Here is a 19,668-nt window from a genome sequence, read left to right on the forward strand (position 1 = left end):
CGGAGAACCAAAATTTAATTATTTCAACGTGCTTAGACAATACGATGCGGCATTATTCCAAGACCAAAAAAAAGTGATAAGAAATTATATCTATTTATTAAATTAACCGCCCGAAGATATTTTTAATTAACAATTAAGAATTGATTCACAAGAACTGTTTCTCTATTTGTTTCAATTAGCAATAAAGTAGCTGGCGCTAAAATAATCTAAACGGAGAACAAGGATGCAGCTGTTTCGGATTATGAATTGCAAAACTTTCAGCGTCGCTTCGCATGACTTCGTGTCGGATTAACGACGGAACCTAGAAGTTTCACCGTGAAATTTCATACTATTAGAGAACGTCTTCTCTTTCTATCTTACTAATTCTTTAACAAACTGTTATTGGCTGTTCGGTCATGCCGAAACTTTTTTTTTCTCTTACGGGGCTCTTTGATGATAGCCTGCTCGTCGCTCGTAATGTCGTAAAAGCAAAATAAAAGAAAAGCAAATTCAGTGTTATGAAAAAAAAATCGTTCCCTTTTAGATATTTAAAGCAACATTAGTACAGGGTATTTAGATGTTCGATCATCTTTTTGCTGAAATAATTTCCAAAAATAACTTTGCATACTTAATGCCTATGACAATTCTATAGAATGCTTTCTACTTCATAAATATTTCAAATTTACAAATATGTTACATAAATGTAGAAAACGTTTAGCATTATTTATGAAGAGAAGAGAAAATAACAGTAGTCTATTGCGTTTTCTACGCAAGGATACACATTGAAAGATAAAGAAATTAAACTATGTGTATTGGATAATTTGCTTGTTCAAGCGATACGATTCGGAATATTTTATACACGCTTTATAAAAAGAGATTATTTACACAGTCTGTTTCCGTTACGTTTCATTTATAATCTTTGAGAAACACGTTGCATATTTAACATTCTTAATATAGTATGCTATTATAATTTCTTTAAAATATTAACAAGTATAACTTTTTCGTAAACAAATATTTTATTTATACATTTTAATATACTATAAAAATTTATACTTTTAATATGATAAAAATATATACTTACAATATAAAAAATTTATATTTAATATATTAAGATATGATATATATAATATGTGAATAAGCATGATCAGTATAATTTTTATGATTTTCGTTAGTGAAATAGTTTTCCATCGCAAATAGAGGAAGTTTCAATCTGTAATATTATACTGACTTAACACTATCGGTCGCAGTTGGAAAAGTTATGCCAATGATCGTATGTATCTTTCAGATACTACCATATTCTAATTAAACTATTACCATATTCGAATTGATTAAACTACCTTTTTATTTTTTAATATCCATCTGATCATGGAAACCGTGCAAAACTATAATTTAAAAGAAAAGGATATATAGAGAGAGATTCAACTGCTTATTGTTTAGCTACAGTGCTATCTCAAAGTTAGAAACTTTATCTCACAGATATTGCGACCGATGGAATGTTACATATTTTCTCAATAGAACAATTTCAAGAATAAGTTTTAAAGACGATGCAAGTCTGTGCACCTATGAAAGGAAGACATCGACCGTCTTAATCGGTTCTCTTTTGTCTGACAGATTTTTCTTTGATATATTGCATTTATATTATATATTTCTTTAAAAAAATATATATACACAAGATGTTCCGTCATGGAACATCTATTTGCTTACAATGATCATCCAAACATGCTGGTAATATTTGTTGGTTTCATGACGGAACATCCCGTTTATCAATACGTGTCTATGCTTAATATGCACGAGCATTATTATATCACTGTGTTTTATCCTACCCATGTAATATTTATATTCTGCTATGTGCCTAACATTCCCTTTGACTATAAAAGTAAAAGCATAAATGTGCCAGTCAGATATAAAATAACACTCTCGCACGTTTTAAGTCACTTTTGTGACAACATCTCGTTTCGTCACATTTGCTAACATTTTATATTGATTTCTGGTTGTTCCTGAGTTATATTATATTATTAATCGAGTTCATAGTGAATAAAATTCATAAAACTTAATGTAGTCCCCCAGTAACTTCAATAGATGCTCCATTTACATACGAACTCTTATCAGAAGCTAAAAATGCGATAACTTCTGCCACTTCTTGTGGCTTTCCAATTCTTTGCAACGGTATTTTTTTCATCAATAATTCTTTAACTTTATCAGGTACAGTTATAACGATAGGAGTATCTATAAAACCAGGCAGTACTACGTTCACCCGAATCCCAAATCTGTAGAAAATATAATATATTTATCTTGTGTGTTAAGAAATATTTTAAATAAAGTAATCAATATATATATCTAATACATACTGTCCCAACTCCATGGAAGCGCTCTTTGTCATAGCTATCACTCCAGCTTTTGACGCACTGTAGTTGCTTTGCCCAATATTCCCAAGTTTACCAATAATTGAACTGATGTTGATAATCGAGGAGTTTTTGGTTGCATTTGCCGTTATCATTGCTTTAACAGCAGTTTGCATAACTAGAAAAGTACCTTTTAAATTGACATTGATTACATCGTCAAAGTTACTGTTGCTGAGTTTCACTAAAAAGTTATCCCGCGCAATGCCCGCTGAATTAACAATGACGGTAGGTGGTCTTGAAAATTTCTTTAAGACATGATCAAATGCTGTCTCGATACTCTTTTGATCAGTGACCTCAACGTTCAATGCAACATGTCCAGCACCTGTAATAGTGGAGCGTACTAATAAATATTGAATCAATAATGTAATAAATAGTTACAGAGTAAAATAGAGTAAAATAGAATTAATAGAATTGCTGAGGATTGTAAAATAAAATTGATATAATTTTAGTTAATTAAGATTTTAGTGTTACAAATACAATAATAATAATTCTGATATATTGATTTCAATCTTGGATAAAGATATTAGTGTTACAAATGCAATAATAATTATACTGATATATTGATTTCAATCTTGGATAAAGATATTAATTAATAGAATCATATAGACCTTCCAAAGTGGCTACAGTCTCCACAGCAGTTTTAACATTTTGATCGGTTGCAACAACGTTGGCACCTTCTCGGGCAAAAACTCGACATACTTCTCTTCCGATACCGCTTCCAGCACCTATAACGTGATAGAAAAAGTCAAGATTGTGCCACAGATTTCAAGATTACATCTACTTATAATGTTATCAACACATAAATTATGTTATAATTATATATTACATTTTATATTTTGCGCGCTAATTTCTATCGCAAATCTCAACACAGCGCATGCTCATATATTTCATCATCGGTAAACAGATATTCTAACCTCTAAATACGTCATTTTCAACGCTTAATTACTGGTCTTACTGTGACAAGTGCCGATTTTTGTTTTTCAAACTTTCGTTTTTACACGAAAAGACATCAGATAAATATAGTTTCATCAAAATATAAAGCATGGAACCTAAACACTTAACACATCAATTCTTTTCGTTACGTGGTCTGGTGGTACTCTCAAACCAGGGTTCGGTTGGATACGGCACGTTATCAATATATAAATACTCAAGAATATATTATATAAAAATATAATTGTTAGTGCTGAAATTTTTCGCATCTGTCAGTGTCAAGCGATATATATGTATTTGTATCTAATTCTTGCTACGTAATGGTTGCTCACTGCTCAGCATGCTCAGCATTAACAGTCGCTTGAAAAATGCAATCTATGTATTTGTATAATGTAATTATTGCTATGTAACAGTTGCTCAGCACTGACAAATAAATTTTTATATAATATAATAAAATAAAATTTAAACCGAATAGTTATTCAGGGAAAACTGTTATAATCTAAAGTTTGATAATTTAATTAATTAAATTATAAGTCTAAAGTATCAAAAAAAGCTTCTAATAATTAAGTTATCGATCTATAAAAAAAGAACTGTTACGAACCAGTAACTAATGCTAATTTTCCAGCTATGAGCTTCGACATATCGTAATAGCTGCGATTGAAAAAATTAACGTAACCAAACGATCAACACTGTCCGAGTATGAAGTAGCATTACACGAACAAGTGATAAAGCCAATTAATCAAAGAAAAGAAAAAAAGACTTAAGGCGGTATCCATGGTTCAATCTTATGCGGGGTCTACAATGCGAGTCGTGGGTCGTGAGTCGTAGGAAATAGACCAATCACAATCGAATTTGAGGAGAATAATCGACTGTGATTGGTCAATTCTTACGACTCACGACTCGCATTGTAGACCTAGCATAAATTGGATAAGTATTCATCTACAATAGGTGTTTTAAGCCCTAAGCCTTAAGAAATTGTTCAATCATAGTGAATTTGAGGAGAATAATTGACTGTGATTGGTCTATTTTCTTACGGCCTTACGATTAAAACTGAAACTTTGTTACGTGCAATGGCCTTAAGACATTACTTAAGACGGTCTTAAAATAAAAGAATCAACTATGAATACCGGCCCATATAAAAACTTTTATTAATTTATCCATTTCGGCTAAATGCATGGTGTAATAATAAATAATTAATTAAAATTAAACGAATGACTCTCTCACAAACACTTTGCACTTCAAAAGTTTTCATACGAAATACCAACGATTTCATGTAAAGATTCTTTAAAAAGACGTTTATTTCCGGCCAAGTACATACATACGAATCATATGGCATGCGTATTACGTACTTATATTTGATATTTACGTATACCACATACCACTCTTGTTCTGAAGAATTTATTCCAATTTATTGTTCGATCATTTAGATCCCACAATACTGAATGAAATATCTGTGGAATAGAAAGCTTTCGGTAAGAATATGATATTTTACATGTGCTTTGATTGTAGAAACAATAGAAGCAAAATTAGAAAATTTGGTATAAATATTTAGTTTAACCCTCTCACCTCAGATTTTGATGAAAATGTAATAATATATAATCATTTGATAGTATTTTGTGTGCAAAACAAGGTTTGAAAAGTGAAAGAATTGCTCGAAAAAACGTAAAAAAAAGTTATAATTAAGAGTGACATTCTTTTAGGTTAGGAAATCTCATATCAACTGATAGTCTGCGCACAAGCGTATACGCTCCATTCAATCGATGAAATGACTGCTGCTGTATACATGCATGTATATGGTGCAACGTACGGACATATGTATGTATGTACACGTAAATACAGCGTGATACAGCGTCTCAAGATCTCATTCGATCTCATTTAAGACGATCTTGAATATGCAAGAGCGAAGTATGACTACTGGCGTCTCATCTCAGCGGTAATACAGAGATTTCTTGTGTAAATATCACTTTTAATATACTTTTAATGTACTTACATTCTTTAAATCTTGCTCTACGTATAAAATAGATAAATATTTAGTTTGGGGAATTCATCTAAGATTTTGGTAAAAAGTACACTTATTTGTGTGATTGCGTTTTTATATATATAATAGAAGATTAAATCAGTAATTAGAACGCTAAAATATTTGAGATATTTTAAGGTTAGGATACATCTGTCATTATATGATATGATCATGTGCTAACCATTGTGCGTTAAAATAGAAATAGTGCACGAAATACAAAATGTATATAACATAATAATGTGGTTGAGCACAAAAAGCAGGGAATAATAGGATGGACCCCGCTTTGCATGAAAAATTGGAAACTCATGTGGAATCGTACGATGCTACATCTCCATTTCGCACTGCAAGCATTGAGTGATGTGAGATGAACGTTGCTTCGCGTGGAAAGTTGGAAACCCATGTGGAATATACAGTAATAAGTTCATTTGCATTGGAAGTATTGGTCATAGCGAAACAAGATCTATGATCTATCATTGTACAGTTCCACATGGAACCAATACATGGGTTTCCTCCAACTTTTCACTCGAAGCAAGAGGCCTGCTCGTTTTAGCTGAACTACTTGCACGGTTCATCTTCCCTCTTTTCCTTTTTCACATTGGAGAGAAAAAGAGAAAAGATGAACTGTGCGAGAAATTCAGCTAAATATATTATATATATGTCATATTTTGCGTGCCATTTCTATCCTAGCGCGTATTTAGCACCGTTCACTCGTTATATTATTGAAATCTCGGGTACTCGCAACTCGTGCGTTCGCGTAAAAGAGTCACGGTGTGGTTTCGCTTCGCGTGTACTTGGCGCGAGACACTACTCACACTACCATGTCTCTTGATAGTTGTATCACTTTGTTTTGTCACGGATTTTATCATCTTTAAACGCATGAACTTTAATTTCTGCTTTTAAAATCACGAGCGACAATTTTTGTTTTCTAAACTTTTGTATTTACATAAAAACACATCAAATGAATATATTAGTGTATTTCCGAGTCTTGAAATTTTTCTTGTGGTAAAAACAAATCGTTTCTATTGAAGTAATATATTATCTATTTCTGGAAAGAGAAATATATATGATAGTCTTGAAATGAGATCTTTCTTGATTTATCGTATTTTCTTTTTAATTTTATAGTCGTTATCCCGCACGCTTGACAAAAGATTTGATTTTTTTTTTTTTTTAGAAGTTGTAGCAGTAATTTGGAGACCGCTATCATGTTTAGTCATTTTATCCATAAATTTGGCAAGCATCGCTAAAGAAAATTATCTACTACGGCGAGAGTAGATTAAACTCTATAGGTATTGAAACCGAATTGAATGCAAAATATTGTCAGAGATTGTACTGTCAGAAAATAATTTAGCTTTGCACAGTAATTCTGTTGACTTCTCATTTAATTCAATTCCGGCTAAAAGTTGGCGGTTTTTTTTTTTTTCCAAAATTAGTGAATCGGTTAATTAAGGCATTTTTCTAAATTGAGTATCTTTTTCAGGTAGACTTTCCAACATGATCTCTTCGTTTGAATGCCGAATAACCAAATTGTATTTTATTTCATCGGAGTGGATCCGATGTGACATAAATTTGCTCTATAATTGAGCAAACCAAAGTTTAGAGTGCTTGTACCGAAAGGTGAGAAGAATTTATATATTGAAATTTATTAGAATTAAAGTAGGCCAGGAAGTTTGAATATGAAGACGTCAAATTAAGTCAAACTAAAGGCAAAAATGAGAATTTATTTCAGAGAAAGAAATAAATGGATACAATTCTCCGTTCAGATGTTATTTACTGCTATATTTCAGATATAGAAAGTTAATTTGTAATACAAAACTTATAAAAAAATATAAGATATATATGGCTAAACTAGAAATGTAACAAATTGCTTCTTTAGAAGTTACGGAATCTTGGCAAAATGCTAGGCATTCGAAAATTTCGATTCTGTCTTCAATGACAGAAAACTTCTATAGTTTAAATGAATTTTATGTTACAACTTAATTTTCTATATTTTAAATATATAATAGTCGTAAATAACATCTAAACGAAGAACTCTATTTCTTTGCCTGAAATAAATGCGCAAATTTTATTTTTAATTTCTATGTAAACTCTCCCCTTAATCTGTTGTGACTCATCTATTGGATATCTGATACTTGATGTTTGGCAGTGCGGTGTTCAATTATTAAAAGTAATTGTGGATCTCCTTGTTTTAGAGTAAGGCTGATCAAACGCCGACGCCTGGAGCCTTGTTTTCTGATATCTTCGAAGGGCAATGTTTTAATAAAAATTAGCGAAAATTCAATGGAAGTTCTATAGCTGTTGACCATATGAAAAGGAGACGATTTGCAACACTTTTAAAATTCCCTTTCGATTGTTCGAATTAACTCACTCTCCGAAAGATTTTAAACACTGTGCAACGTGTTAATTCGGCTACGGTCTCGAATACGGTATCGCTGAAAGGAGATGATCCCAAAAATTTCGTCGAATGCTTTCGGATCACTTGTGATGTTAAATCATGTGCAAGTCACATCGAGCTACCGCTTGTATATTATATCGGGGTTATCAATTGCTTCGTAATGCATTTTGAAGAATTCGAGACTTAAGTATTTGGTAGTTTATAATAACAGATTGGAAAAACAAGGATACTGGGTCAATGTACAAAGAATGAATGTAAAACAGAAATAGTTATAAACAAAATACAATCGTAGTAAAAGAATTTGTGAAAATTATGATAGATTGACAATAATAACTTATATTGATTTTGTTTGTCGGGTACATTGACTCTGGTTCTCGAGTATTCTTCAATTGTCAGCCCTGGGTATACGCATTTGGGGAGGGAGGTATATGTAGTTCAACCAATGGAGGAGCGACCTTCCGTTGCCTCGGCGATAGTGCCACAAGCCTCTGACGTCAAAGCGTAGTTTTAGTGACGTCAGAGAACGCGCTACGTGAACGGGCAAGTGTGTTTACGGAAAAATTGAACTTGAACCTGCCCGTGAACTTGAATTTGCAGTGCGGTTTAGTGCTCGAATCGTTGCTGATCGAATGGGTGGTCGGGATAATCAGCAGTGGCAACGATACCGCCAATTCTCTTTGTCAAACGCGGCCGACAGCCAAAAGTCATGAAATGCTATGACGACGTAACAAGATCTAAATTTAAACGCTTCATCGATCGGGTGCGCGTCAAGATGCACGGCGAAGCGTTAAACCTGCGAAGGAACAACAGTCGGGGCTGTGCTGGGGACTAATCGTAGATTACTGGTACATGAACTTTTAACGCGTTCCGCTGCGCTCATCTCGGATATTCCGTGGACTTCGTACAAATGGAGCCATATATCGTCCGACCGATCGGGATGGTTAACATTCGCTGGCGGAAATTTTTGCATTGGCGATTCTCGAGTGATTATTGTTTTTTTCGCTAATTCTCGTGTCAATTACGATATTTTGGACAACAAAGGGAGAAGGTGGAATGGAAGGGCGAAGGGGAAAGGGAGAAGAAGTGTGGGCACGTGAAGAGGTCAAGGTGACAAGTAGGAGGGGGGGATCATATTGCGAAGGTCGCCAGCAGCACCGGCGCACCACTGACCTTTAAAATCTGCGTATTGCTCGTTCCTGCCAGTTTGATTTTGAGGCTTTTAGAAATCAGTTTGCTTCACACACACGCAATCTAATCAGATCCGCCAACGAGTTTCAAGGGAAAGATAAAGGGTAAGAAAAAAAGGGGTTATATGTGTTTTATTTTTTATTTTTTATTTTATTTATATATTATATAAATCAATATTATATCATGTAATGTGGTTGATGGTTGCAAAAGAAAACAGTTAAGCTTGTAGATGACAAATATTTTGGTCAACAAAAGAATGTAACTACATGTCGCATATCGTTATGTGATTACAGAAATTCGGCGCAGCACGTGCAACCTATGACAAGAAGTACATCGAAGAAGAGTGTCAACATATGCGCGGCGAGACGACAACTGTACAGTGAAAAGCAAAGTGCGGGCAAACAAGAACAGAAAAGAAAGTGGGAAATTAGAAGATTAGTTAAAGAACTATTGTGAGCAAAATAGAGGCATTTAGAGCTCTCTTAAGAGGAGTGTGTGGGTGCTTTCAAGATAACGACAATGAAAATAGAAAGTTCCCCTCAAACAGACAATCCTCAGTTAGGTTTTGCACGAATGTATCCACTAAGGTGCCTCAACGTATGGCAGCAAAGACCCAGAATGCTACCCAAGATGAAAATAAGATGACGGAGCCTTATAAATTTGATGACAGTCTAGAATTTGCAGAGGTGGCTGCATCAACATCGACAGCTTCGTCATTTAAATTGAAAATGTGGCGCAGAGAGCCCGAAATTACTTGGACGGTAGTCCAAGATGCGACTACCATGACCGATTCTGACGACTTCGAAGAATTGGAAATCTTACAGATGACAGTCGCATCAACGTCAGCCGCAAGCCATCTGTTGCACAAAGAAATCCAAGATGCTGTCCAAGAGGATGAGATGATCAAACCTAATGGACACGATGACAGTAGAGCCGATCGTAGACAGTCGATCGTAGAGCCAGCAACTCCATCAGAGCTAGCAGTTCCATCAACATCAACATCAACATCAACGGCAAGCCATTCGACTTCGTATCAATCTCTTCTTCTACAAAAAAAGTCCTTGAAATTTGAGATAGATAACATAGGAAAAGTTATGTCTTGTTGTGCAACTGCTGTCAAACGCTGGTTATCTGTTATAGATGATAAACCATTCCCAGAGAAAGAATACCTACAGGAATATATGGAAGGAACGGATAAACTACACGAATTACAATGCAAAGAAATGGAACTTGAAGATAAACAAGAAAAAATACTGGAAATGGAGAAATTAAAAAAATTAAAAAGAACGGGTAAAGAAACTAAAAAAAGTTCTACTATACTACTGGTACACCTCCCAAACAATCAACATACCACTGTAAAGATAACGAAAGGACTTACTTTAAGGCAAGCAGTGGCCAAACCTATGCAACGTCGGCAATTAATTCTGGAAGACTGTGCAGCTTACATTAGACATCGCATAACGTATTTTATTTCTTGGGATACGGATATTTCAACTTTGCAATGCAATGAAGTATTTGTGGAAACTTTAGAACAAATTCCTGTTCCAGTTTTCTTATCACATCATTTCGTGGGTAATACATTTTTATTAGGTTACTGTCATTTTTGCGAAAAAGGTGTCCTGTATGGATTGTATTGCAAAGCGTGCAATAGAAAATTTCATACAAAATGTGTAACTTATGCGTCAAGACTCTGTGAACATGTAAAAAGGCGAAAAGCTTATTATGAAAGATTATTAGCTAATAATCCAACTACAGGAATTGTCCAAGTTCGTGCGAGACCAGTACCCGTACCTTCAGTCTCTCGGAGAGATATTTCCAGAAGAATAGGAGCTTTTTCGGCTAAATCGAATGCTCTTAAAGTGGATAAGAGCACCCAAGTCATAACAAAAAAGCGAAATGCAAAATATGGAAGATACGGTCGACAGAGAAGACACAAGAAGAAATCAACTAATCAAGATAATCCATGTGTCGATGATGCAGGATCCAATGATTCCGAGGAAGATAGTATCTTCAGCCAAGATTCTGTAAGAGATTGGAAAGTTATGGCTGAAGATGTTTCGTTCGAGGATGAAATTGGGGAGGGAACTTATGGAACAGTTTATAAGGCTGACTGGCATGGACCTGTAGCAATAAAAAAACTTAAAATTAAGGTTCCCACACAGGAGCAGATAGAAATGTTCAGAAATGAAGTGAATGTTTTACGTAAAGTTCGGCATCAACGTATATTGTCATTTATGGGTTGTATTTGCAAGCCTTATCTTGCGATTATTACACAATTGTGCGAGGGACAATCTCTGTACCAGCGCTTGCACGTGGAAGAAGACCCAATTGAGATGATTACAATTGTAATTATTTGCAGACAAACGTCAGAAGGTATGGACTATTTACATGCGCGAAACATCCTTCATCGAGATTTGAAGAGTCGCAATATATTTTTTCACAATGGGCTTCATGTGAAGATCGGTGACTTTGGACTCGCAGTGATGAGAAGTAATAAGAAACAGCCGGACACAAATGACGACGTCGACGACGACGATCATAATGACGATGACAACACTAAAGGGGTTAAAAAGAAAGAAAAGGATATAAAGGATCACGAAAAACAGCTAGCTGGTTCCATTCCTTGGATGGCTCCTGAAGTCCTGAGAATGAGAGAGAATGAAAATCCCTATAGTTTTCAAAGTGATGTTTATTCATTTGGTATAGTGATGTATGAATTATTTGCCCGTGACATACCGTATGTCGGCATAGGGGCCCAGATACAATGTATTATATATAACGTAGGACGTGGCTGCTTGTCACCCAATTTGACTAAACTGCGTTCCGATACACCTAAAAAACTCAAAGACCTTTTAATACAGTGCATCGCGTTTGAGAGAGAAAAACGACCGTTGTTTCCCTGCATCTTGAGGCGAACGTATGCTGCTTTCAAATTTACACCGAAGATAAGAAGAACAACTTCCTTACCAAGTAAGACCGACGAGTTGGCAGATACTTATATTGAGAGAGCTGATGATGTTCAAGACTTTCTCACATCTGACGCTGACGATTACAAAGACGATGACGTTAACATTAATGCAAATACAAACGCTAGCGCTAGTGTTGAAGATGTCTTCAATGACTTTTAAGATTGACAACAAACAGTGGACTAGCTAGAATTGGAACAAGAATTGTGACATGTTTCTTACCTTAATCGTAAATAATATGTTTACAGTGGGGAACAAAAATATCGAGTTAAGATGTAATGAGCGGAACTGCACATACACCAAGCTTTTCCCTTTACCTAGTCTCGATCTCTTCAACGATATGGTCAGTTGGTCGACCGCTAGGGGAAAGAGAGAAGTTCTTATCACGAGTGCAATTTAAACTCACTATCAGAGAAGGGTAACTTTTTTCTCCAATAGTGCGAGTCCTACTGCGCCTTCTCCTTTAGTGATAGGTCGATTAGGAAAGGGAGAAACTCAGTGTAAATACAGTTCAATCTCATTATCTCAGAGTTAGAAAAAGAAGGTAAGCTTATCAGAGATTCCTTTCTCTTTCTACAGCAGGTATATGTGAATGGGAGCATTCAGTGCAAAAAGCAGCTTAGTGAGCTTAGTAAGATTCTCTAATATGATTGGTTTATACGTATAGATCCAACGAGGAACCAAAGGCAAGAACTAATATTAAAGAATCACTGAGCGCTTACTATGAGCTGTTTTTTCCGCTGAATGCACCCATTGAAATGCGCAGTCTGTTCTTCTTATAGGTTTAGTTACACAGTTTGCTAATAAACGCATTTTTTAAGAGAAAAAGTCCGTAAAGAAATAATCTTTGTAAAAAAGGAGTATATATATGTTATGTATCTGTATATAATATGTGATGTAGCGTCTATTGATTTTATAAGCTTTATGAACAGGGATCTGGATCGAACCGCATCTTAAATCAATTACCATATTTATAAATTGTTTTTTTTTTTTGCTGAATTTATTCGTGAAACTTATAAACATTTATGGATTCTGATTATTTCCAAATTTGTTATTCAATGTTCGGTATCTTTTAATTAAATTACTGATTCGTCTTATATTAGTCTACGATAAATTGAAAATCGAGTTGGTGTTATATTTAATTTATCCAAAAACGGCTGTATAAACATTTATATCAATAATAAGTGAAACTTGACCAATATATGAATACTACAAGTAAATAGAGAGACGTGTGCCATTTTTGACATGTATAAAATACATAGTAATCGAATTGAAATATTTCGATCTAGATCTCTGCTTAGGAATAATGTAAAACTGTAAGTTACAAAAAAGAAACGACATTGTAAGTCGTGTTGGCCGTTAACTTATCTACGAGATATTTTTCCAAGGGCCAAAGTGATTTTTATATATCTACTTTCATTTTATCTCAAATATATACTCACATTTCATTCTTCTTTCATTTCTCAAGGGTGTGTAGTATACATATTCATTGGCAAGCAGAGCAGTTTGATCTGGTAATATTAGTACAACGATTAGTGTTCCGGCCGGTGTTCTGTTCTGCTTTCCGAATATGAATGGCCTAAGATACCTATATTTGTTGTGAGTAGCAAGTGTATTAGAATGTATGTATTAAAATTTAATAAGATGATTAATTATATGTATTTCGTAAAACTTTTTATGGAATTTTTATCATAAACCTTGCGTCTCTAAATTTAACTCAAATATCGCGTTACCAGTTTAAACCTATAGGCTTCATTATTCAAACATAACAACGAGAAAAGAAAATAGATATTGTCCAGTCGACACAGAGCATCAGTTACGTTATATATGTTATAATTTCGACTCGACAATGTAAATAAATGCGAAATTATATAACAGAGATGTAATATAACTGATCTGCTCTTGTGTCGACTGGGTGGGCATGTGTGTATGGACTTATATGTGGACTTTTATAATGTGTCAATCTACATTTAATCGATGTTAAATAATATTTCAAACAAATGTGCTTTCTGGTATTACAACAGCATTTGAATCTTTACGATGTAAAATGTAAAAATTTTTAATGCAAATTTGTAATACGCGAGGTAGCATGAATTTAGGATCGGTCTGAAATACAATGTAATTGTTAGTTAGCATTGGAAAATGTTGCTGTGTCATATTTTAAATTTCTCTCATTCCACTAGAAAAGAATGAAAACATAAAAATCGATTTAAAAAATATATTTTTATATAAATATATATATATATGTATATACGTTATAAAAGAAGATAAAAAGTAAGAAATATATTTATTTATATACGTGTATACATAAAAAAAGAACAAAATGATATGTTGGTCAAGGTGGAGTAAGCTTGGACGGTAAGACTACTGGGTAAAATAGTTCAGTTAAATCTCGTAGCCTTTTTTTCTCTTAGAAAGTTATTTTACCTTATTCATGTATATGTATGGATGTATGAATGTATACACATATATGTAAAAAAATATAAAATACATTACTCTGTATTATTTGTATAATGAATGTGAAATTATTTCTCTACAGCGATTCCAGCTTCGGTTTTCCTTAGACCTTACGCCTCATATCTAACTTCGTTGGATCAGTAAATATTCTATGTTATATACATTTTTATATAATTTTAGTTGAGTTTCTTCATCAACTCGTCATTATTGTTCGACATTTTTCTTATTTTATATATTTGTGTTGGAATATAAATTTTGTATTTTTTTTAGTTTTACAATCAGTTATAATTCAGTTTTATATTTATATGATAAAACATACAAACGTGGTGTAAAATCTTTAATTTTTATTATAGGAAATGTAATTTCATAAAAATAACAATGAGAATTTTAATAGGAGTATATTTTGAATAATACAATATTAGATTTTTCGAAAGTTTCTATATAGATACACGCATTCCTGAAAGATTTTTTTTCCCCAAATCCTGTTTTAACACTTTGAGTACCATTGTCACCTGTCACCCATTTGTGAGTGACGGTCTTATTTACCTAATTAAGAATAATTTTACTAACGAATAAATATTTAAGACATTAAAGAAATTAATATTGCTTTCATTAAAACATTTAAAAAAGCAATAAAATATTAAAATAATATATTACACTTTTATTAAGTTAAATACCGAAATTAGCTTGGCAGTCTTGGCACTCAAAAAGTGTTAACAATTAAGACGTTTGGCGGTAAGCGTGAAGAATCGAGAGGAGGAGGCCAAACTAACATGTGGAGGAGTTTTCAAAACGTTTTCTTCATAGCGGTAAGCCATCCTCCTGGAACAGGTGCACGATGCACGTGGAGCCGAGGAGAGGAGGGTGGCGTCACCTGTCGACGATCGCGTGCGTGCAAGATGGCCGCGTCTGTCAAAAGTATGTTGCACTGACAGGAGCGAACGCCACGAAATACATTGCATAAATACAAAGTGAAAACAGGTTCGTATCCGACGCGTCGGCACGAGCCTCGATGCGGCTGGAATTTTTGCATGTCTCCGAGGATAATAAAGCCAAGTGTGCGCGTCTCTGGGCGTGGCACGGCATGATTCGCTCTTCCATGGCAATTCCGGTCGTATCCTACTCTTAAATTCTTTTCTCGTCGTAAGTTTTCTGTGAAAGTATGTGCGATGTTTACATCGCGCTCCGAGAATCCGGTCGTTGGCTTATTTAATTCGGATTATTTCACGCTTATGTGTTATCACCGAGCGCTGCGAACTTCGTGAGGTTATGTTACAGAGACCGAAGTCGAGAGCGCATACTAGCATTTGAATATTACACTCTGTTTATACTATACATATATTTCTTATGTGACTTTGGCATGGTTTAGTATCCGAAGCATATTCGAGCAATATTTATTATTAAATATATTTAGAAATATGCGGATACCCTGTCTGATTTAATATTCAGAGAACGCGTTGTTATCGAGTTGAACTCATAAATCAATTCCGCTGTAGATAATTACTGAATCACTAAGTCTGAGAAACTGGTAGTATTACTCACAGTAATCTAGTTATTTTATCTATTGCAATAAAATGAATAGTAATGAAAGGCAAGAATATATAATGTTACAATTTATTGTAATGTTTTTGATACAAATTCAGTTTGTTAGGTTGTTGAAAATGGAACTTATTTATGAATCAACCCAATATTTTGATATATTAACTCAAAGTCTTTGAGATTAAGTGTCGGTTTGAACATCATTAACTATTTACGAACTTTTTAAATTAATTGTCACATATCTTACATTTATAATTGTTTGTGTACAGATGGTTTATGTTTATACGATCACAGATAATAGTAAATGAAGCTGAAAATAAGAATGTTGCAACGAAAGTAAAGAAATTTGGGACTGTCTTTAATACAAGTATGGAAAAGAGAGGCAGTGCGGAACTCCTAGGTCCAGAACAAAGCAATTCGAAGAATGCCAGTTCAGATTCTCTCAACTCAGACAGCAAGAGCAGTTCGCTTAACTCGAAAATGGGTCAGGAATCGGTATGAAGCAGAGTTTATTTGATTAAGATTGTGATTGGTAACCCAGCATGTTATTGTACATTGAAATATCTTGAGTAAATCTATAAATTTCTTTAGGAGAGTTGGGAAAAAGCTTCAAAAAGTTTTTCTTCAAGCTCCACTTCAACAGATAATAACATAGTCTCTGCTCTAGAGGCTAAAAAAGATAATCAAGTAAAAGTGAGTTTGTAGCAAATGCTTAAGCATAGCAGTTTTTATTTTTGTTTACACACAATTGTGACACTTTTTGTTGGTACAAATAATTCAATGATAATGATAGTCAATAGATATTAAAATATGCATTTTTGTTGAAATACCGTGTATTTCTGTTGTGTAAAACATTTTCCTATTATTTCACTTTTACTTTTGCAACACGTTTACTGCTGTTGCCGTTTATTCTGTTGAAGTTGTAGAAAACAGGAAAACTTTCTTTTTATCACAAAATTCATCATTACACAATATTTTTACTGGTTATTTATACCGGTATTTATACTGCTATTTTGATTAGAATTTGACTGGAGGAGATACGGGACCACCGCTGCTGAATGGAGAACGGGTGCAAGGCATTGCGCACGAAGTTACCTATTTGTGTCCTTACTCGGGACCTGCCAGAGGGATCCTTAGTGTTACGAACTACAAGCTTCATTTTCGTAGTATAGATCGAGAAACACCTTACGTTGTTGAAGTGCCGTTGGGGGTCGTTAGTCGGATTGAAAAAGTCGGCGGCGCGTCGAGCAGAGGAGAAAATTCTTATGGAATCGAGGTGTTTTGTAAGGATATGAGGAATCTCAGATTTGCTCATAAGCAGGAGAACCATTCCAGACGAGACGTATTCGAAAAACTACAACAGTATTCTTTTCCATTATCTCACAAGTTACCTCTCTTTGCCTTTGAATACTCGGAAACCTTTTCTGAAAATGGTTGGAACGTTTACGAACCTATTGCAGAATTAAAGAGGATGGTATGTATCTCAAGAAACATATTTTAAAACTCAAAAGTACTTTAAGAAACATTATGATGACTTGTTTAAAACTTGATTTAGCTTTTCGTTAATTTTCAGGGTGTAAATAACGATATGTGGAAAATATCCAAAATCAATGACACATATTCGTTGTGCGACAGTTATCCAGCTGTCTGGGCGGTACCTGCCGCAGCGATCGACGAGGATCTTCAAGCGTCCGCATCTTTTAGGAGTAGAGGCAGACTTCCGGTCCTCTCATGGATTCATCCTGAAAGCCAAGCGACGATAACTCGTTGCGCTCAGCCGTTAGTAGGCGTCGGAGGCAAACGAAGTCGCGAGGACGAGAGGTATGTCCAGCTGATAATGGACGCTAACGCACAAAGTCATAAACTTTTTATTATGGACGCGCGGCCGATGCCAAACGCGATAGCGAACAAAGCGAAAGGCGGTGGATACGAAAGCGAAGACGCTTATCAGAATGCGGAATTGGTCTTTCTCGATATTCACAATATACATGTTATGAGAGAAAGTCTCAGGAAGTTAAAAGGTATCGAATTTGTGGTATTTACTAATATAAAGTTTTCTTTTAGTCTATATATACTTTGTTTCAGAATTATGTTTTCCCACAATTGACGAGGCTCGCTGGCTATCAGGCATAGAATCAACGATGTGGCTTAAGCATATCAAATGTGTTCTCGCTGGGGCTGTAAGAATTGTGGACAAAGTCGAGAATCACAAGACTTCAGTTCTAGTTCACTGTTCCGACGGTTGGGACCGAACAGCACAGGTAAATGGCACTTAATTTTAATTGATTAATTTTATTATTAAGAAGTTTTTCTATCCTGATTGTTTTGATAAAGAAATGTGTTTTTGAGAATGGATTGAATGAAAAATATATTTTTTATTGCGTATTTAGATTGAAAATTGTTCTTTACTCTCTATAACTTTTTATAAAATTATATAAATAAATATATTTTTAACATTCAAATTTTAAAATTTATTCTTAAAAATACATTTTCTTAACGAACATTCCAGCTGGGAAAATTCAATAAATTGTAACGATGCAAATCATCTGTATTGATCGATTTTGACCAGTACAGTACCGACTATACGGAAAGTATATAACTATACGAAGTATATACGGACCGAAAGAGGAAACATTACAATATTTCTTACATGTATACAACGTTATTGTCTTTTTTAGCTTACAGCTCTCGCAATGTTAATGTTAGATCCGTACTATAGAACAGTCAAGGGATTTGAGGTTCTAGTAGAAAAAGAGTGGCTTAGCTTCGGACATAAATTTCAACAGGTACATCAAATTTTCTTTAAGTTTCTACGATGTTTTGTATTATTAATGATAAGAGAAATAGAACCGTTACGATATACAATCAAATTTTTGTTTTATATTATTGTTATATTTGTTATAATTAAAAATAGTTTTTTTTTTAGAGGATAGGCCACGGTGATGAACACCACAGCGATGCAGATAGATCGCCGGTATTTTTACAATTTATTGATTGCGTTTGGCAAATAATGCGGCAATTCCCTAATGCTTTCGAATTCAACGAACATTTTTTAATTACTATTCTCGATCATCTTTACTCTTGCAGATTTGGAACGTTCTTGTTCAGCAGGTACTTATTTGTATGGGCAATTTGGTTTACATTTTTGTGTACACGAGTTATTATATAATAAAATTTACAGCGAACGCGAGAGAGTGCAGGAGCAAGTGAAGCAAAGAACAGTCTCCCTCTGGTCGTATACCAATAGTCAATTACCTCTTTATCTCAATCCTCTTTACCGGTCCGGTACAAACTATCAACTCATCCTAATGCCAGTTGCTAGTATGCGGTACATCAAACCGTGGAAAAGTCTGTATTGTAGATGGAACCCCAGTATGCGGCAACAGGTATGTGAAAATATCTAATAAGATTGTCACGTTAAATAGTTTATGAGTATTTTCGTCGATAAATACCTGTTTTTGTCTGCTTCAAGGATCCTGTTTATCAAAGAACAAGGGAGCTTCTAGTCTTGAAAGAGCAGCTTGAAAAGCAGCTGGAGGAAGGTAGACGCGAACAGGCCTCACGTGCGAATCGATCCGTTACCTCGCCGGCGCCACCCAGAATACATTCCCCAGTTCATATATAGCGGGGAACTTTGATCGTCTGATAATTTGTAGTTTTGTAAATGAGCTGTAAACTCTTGATCTACTCTTTCGAGCCAGATACAAGATATTTTGACTGAATTCTGCTGGTGGATGCTATGTATAATATCCCCACTTGATAAAAACGAATCTAGATTCGTGCGCATTCTTGCGTTTC

At 34.5% G+C, this 19,668-nt stretch overlaps 3 protein-coding genes across 16 annotated transcripts; 2 read left to right on the top strand and 1 right to left on the bottom strand.

Moving 5' to 3' along the window:
- Positions 1–976: 976 nt before the first annotated feature.
- On the bottom strand, positions 977–4,066 carry LOC139810530 ((3R)-3-hydroxyacyl-CoA dehydrogenase). The gene is made up of 4 exons (XM_071774158.1): positions 3,913–4,066; positions 2,990–3,106; positions 2,328–2,703; positions 977–2,246 (listed from the first exon to the last, which is right to left on the bottom strand). The coding sequence occupies exons 1-4, from the start codon at positions 3,950–3,952 to the stop codon at positions 2,030–2,032; spliced, it is 750 nt and encodes a 249-aa protein (XP_071630259.1). The 5' UTR covers positions 3,953–4,066; the 3' UTR covers positions 977–2,029.
- Positions 4,067–4,448: 382 nt separating this feature from the next.
- Raf (Raf oncogene) lies at positions 4,449–13,843 on the top strand. 9 transcript variants are annotated; one of them, XM_071774141.1, is made up of 6 exons: positions 4,449–4,783; positions 5,012–5,264; positions 6,500–6,614; positions 6,806–6,942; positions 7,518–9,012; positions 9,202–13,843. In XM_071774141.1, exon 6 carries the CDS (start codon positions 9,508–9,510, stop codon positions 12,034–12,036), a length of 2,529 nt encoding a protein of 842 aa, XP_071630242.1. In that variant the 5' UTR covers positions 4,449–4,783; positions 5,012–5,264; positions 6,500–6,614; positions 6,806–6,942; positions 7,518–9,012; positions 9,202–9,507; the 3' UTR covers positions 12,037–13,843. The 9 variants fall into 9 exon arrangements, with proteins under 9 accessions (XP_071630242.1, XP_071630244.1, XP_071630247.1 ...); XM_071774143.1 differs by having other exon boundaries at positions 5,012–5,244; XM_071774146.1 differs by lacking the exon at positions 6,500–6,614 and having other exon boundaries at positions 5,012–5,126; positions 5,192–5,264.
- Positions 13,844–15,152: 1,309 nt separating this feature from the next.
- On the top strand, positions 15,153–19,656 carry Mtm (phosphatidylinositol-3-phosphate phosphatase). Of its 6 annotated transcripts, none has more exons than XM_071774094.1 (10): positions 15,153–15,312; positions 16,165–16,365; positions 16,462–16,563; positions 16,892–17,344; positions 17,426–17,891; positions 17,956–18,131; positions 18,549–18,656; positions 18,797–18,981; positions 19,052–19,256; positions 19,343–19,656. In XM_071774094.1, the coding sequence occupies exons 2-10, from the start codon at positions 16,240–16,242 to the stop codon at positions 19,493–19,495; spliced, it is 1,974 nt and encodes a 657-aa protein (XP_071630195.1). In that variant the 5' UTR covers positions 15,153–15,312; positions 16,165–16,239; the 3' UTR covers positions 19,496–19,656. The 6 variants fall into 6 exon arrangements, with proteins under 6 accessions (XP_071630195.1, XP_071630192.1, XP_071630194.1 ...); XM_071774091.1 differs by having other exon boundaries at positions 15,213–15,312; positions 16,140–16,365; XM_071774093.1 differs by having other exon boundaries at positions 15,213–15,312; positions 16,140–16,365; positions 17,444–17,891.
- Positions 19,657–19,668: the final 12 nt, after the last annotated feature.

The sequence above is a fragment of the Temnothorax longispinosus genome, chromosome 3 (assembly GCF_030848805.1).
Source record: "Temnothorax longispinosus isolate EJ_2023e chromosome 3, Tlon_JGU_v1, whole genome shotgun sequence".
Lineage (NCBI taxonomy): Eukaryota > Metazoa > Arthropoda > Insecta > Hymenoptera > Formicidae > Temnothorax > Temnothorax longispinosus.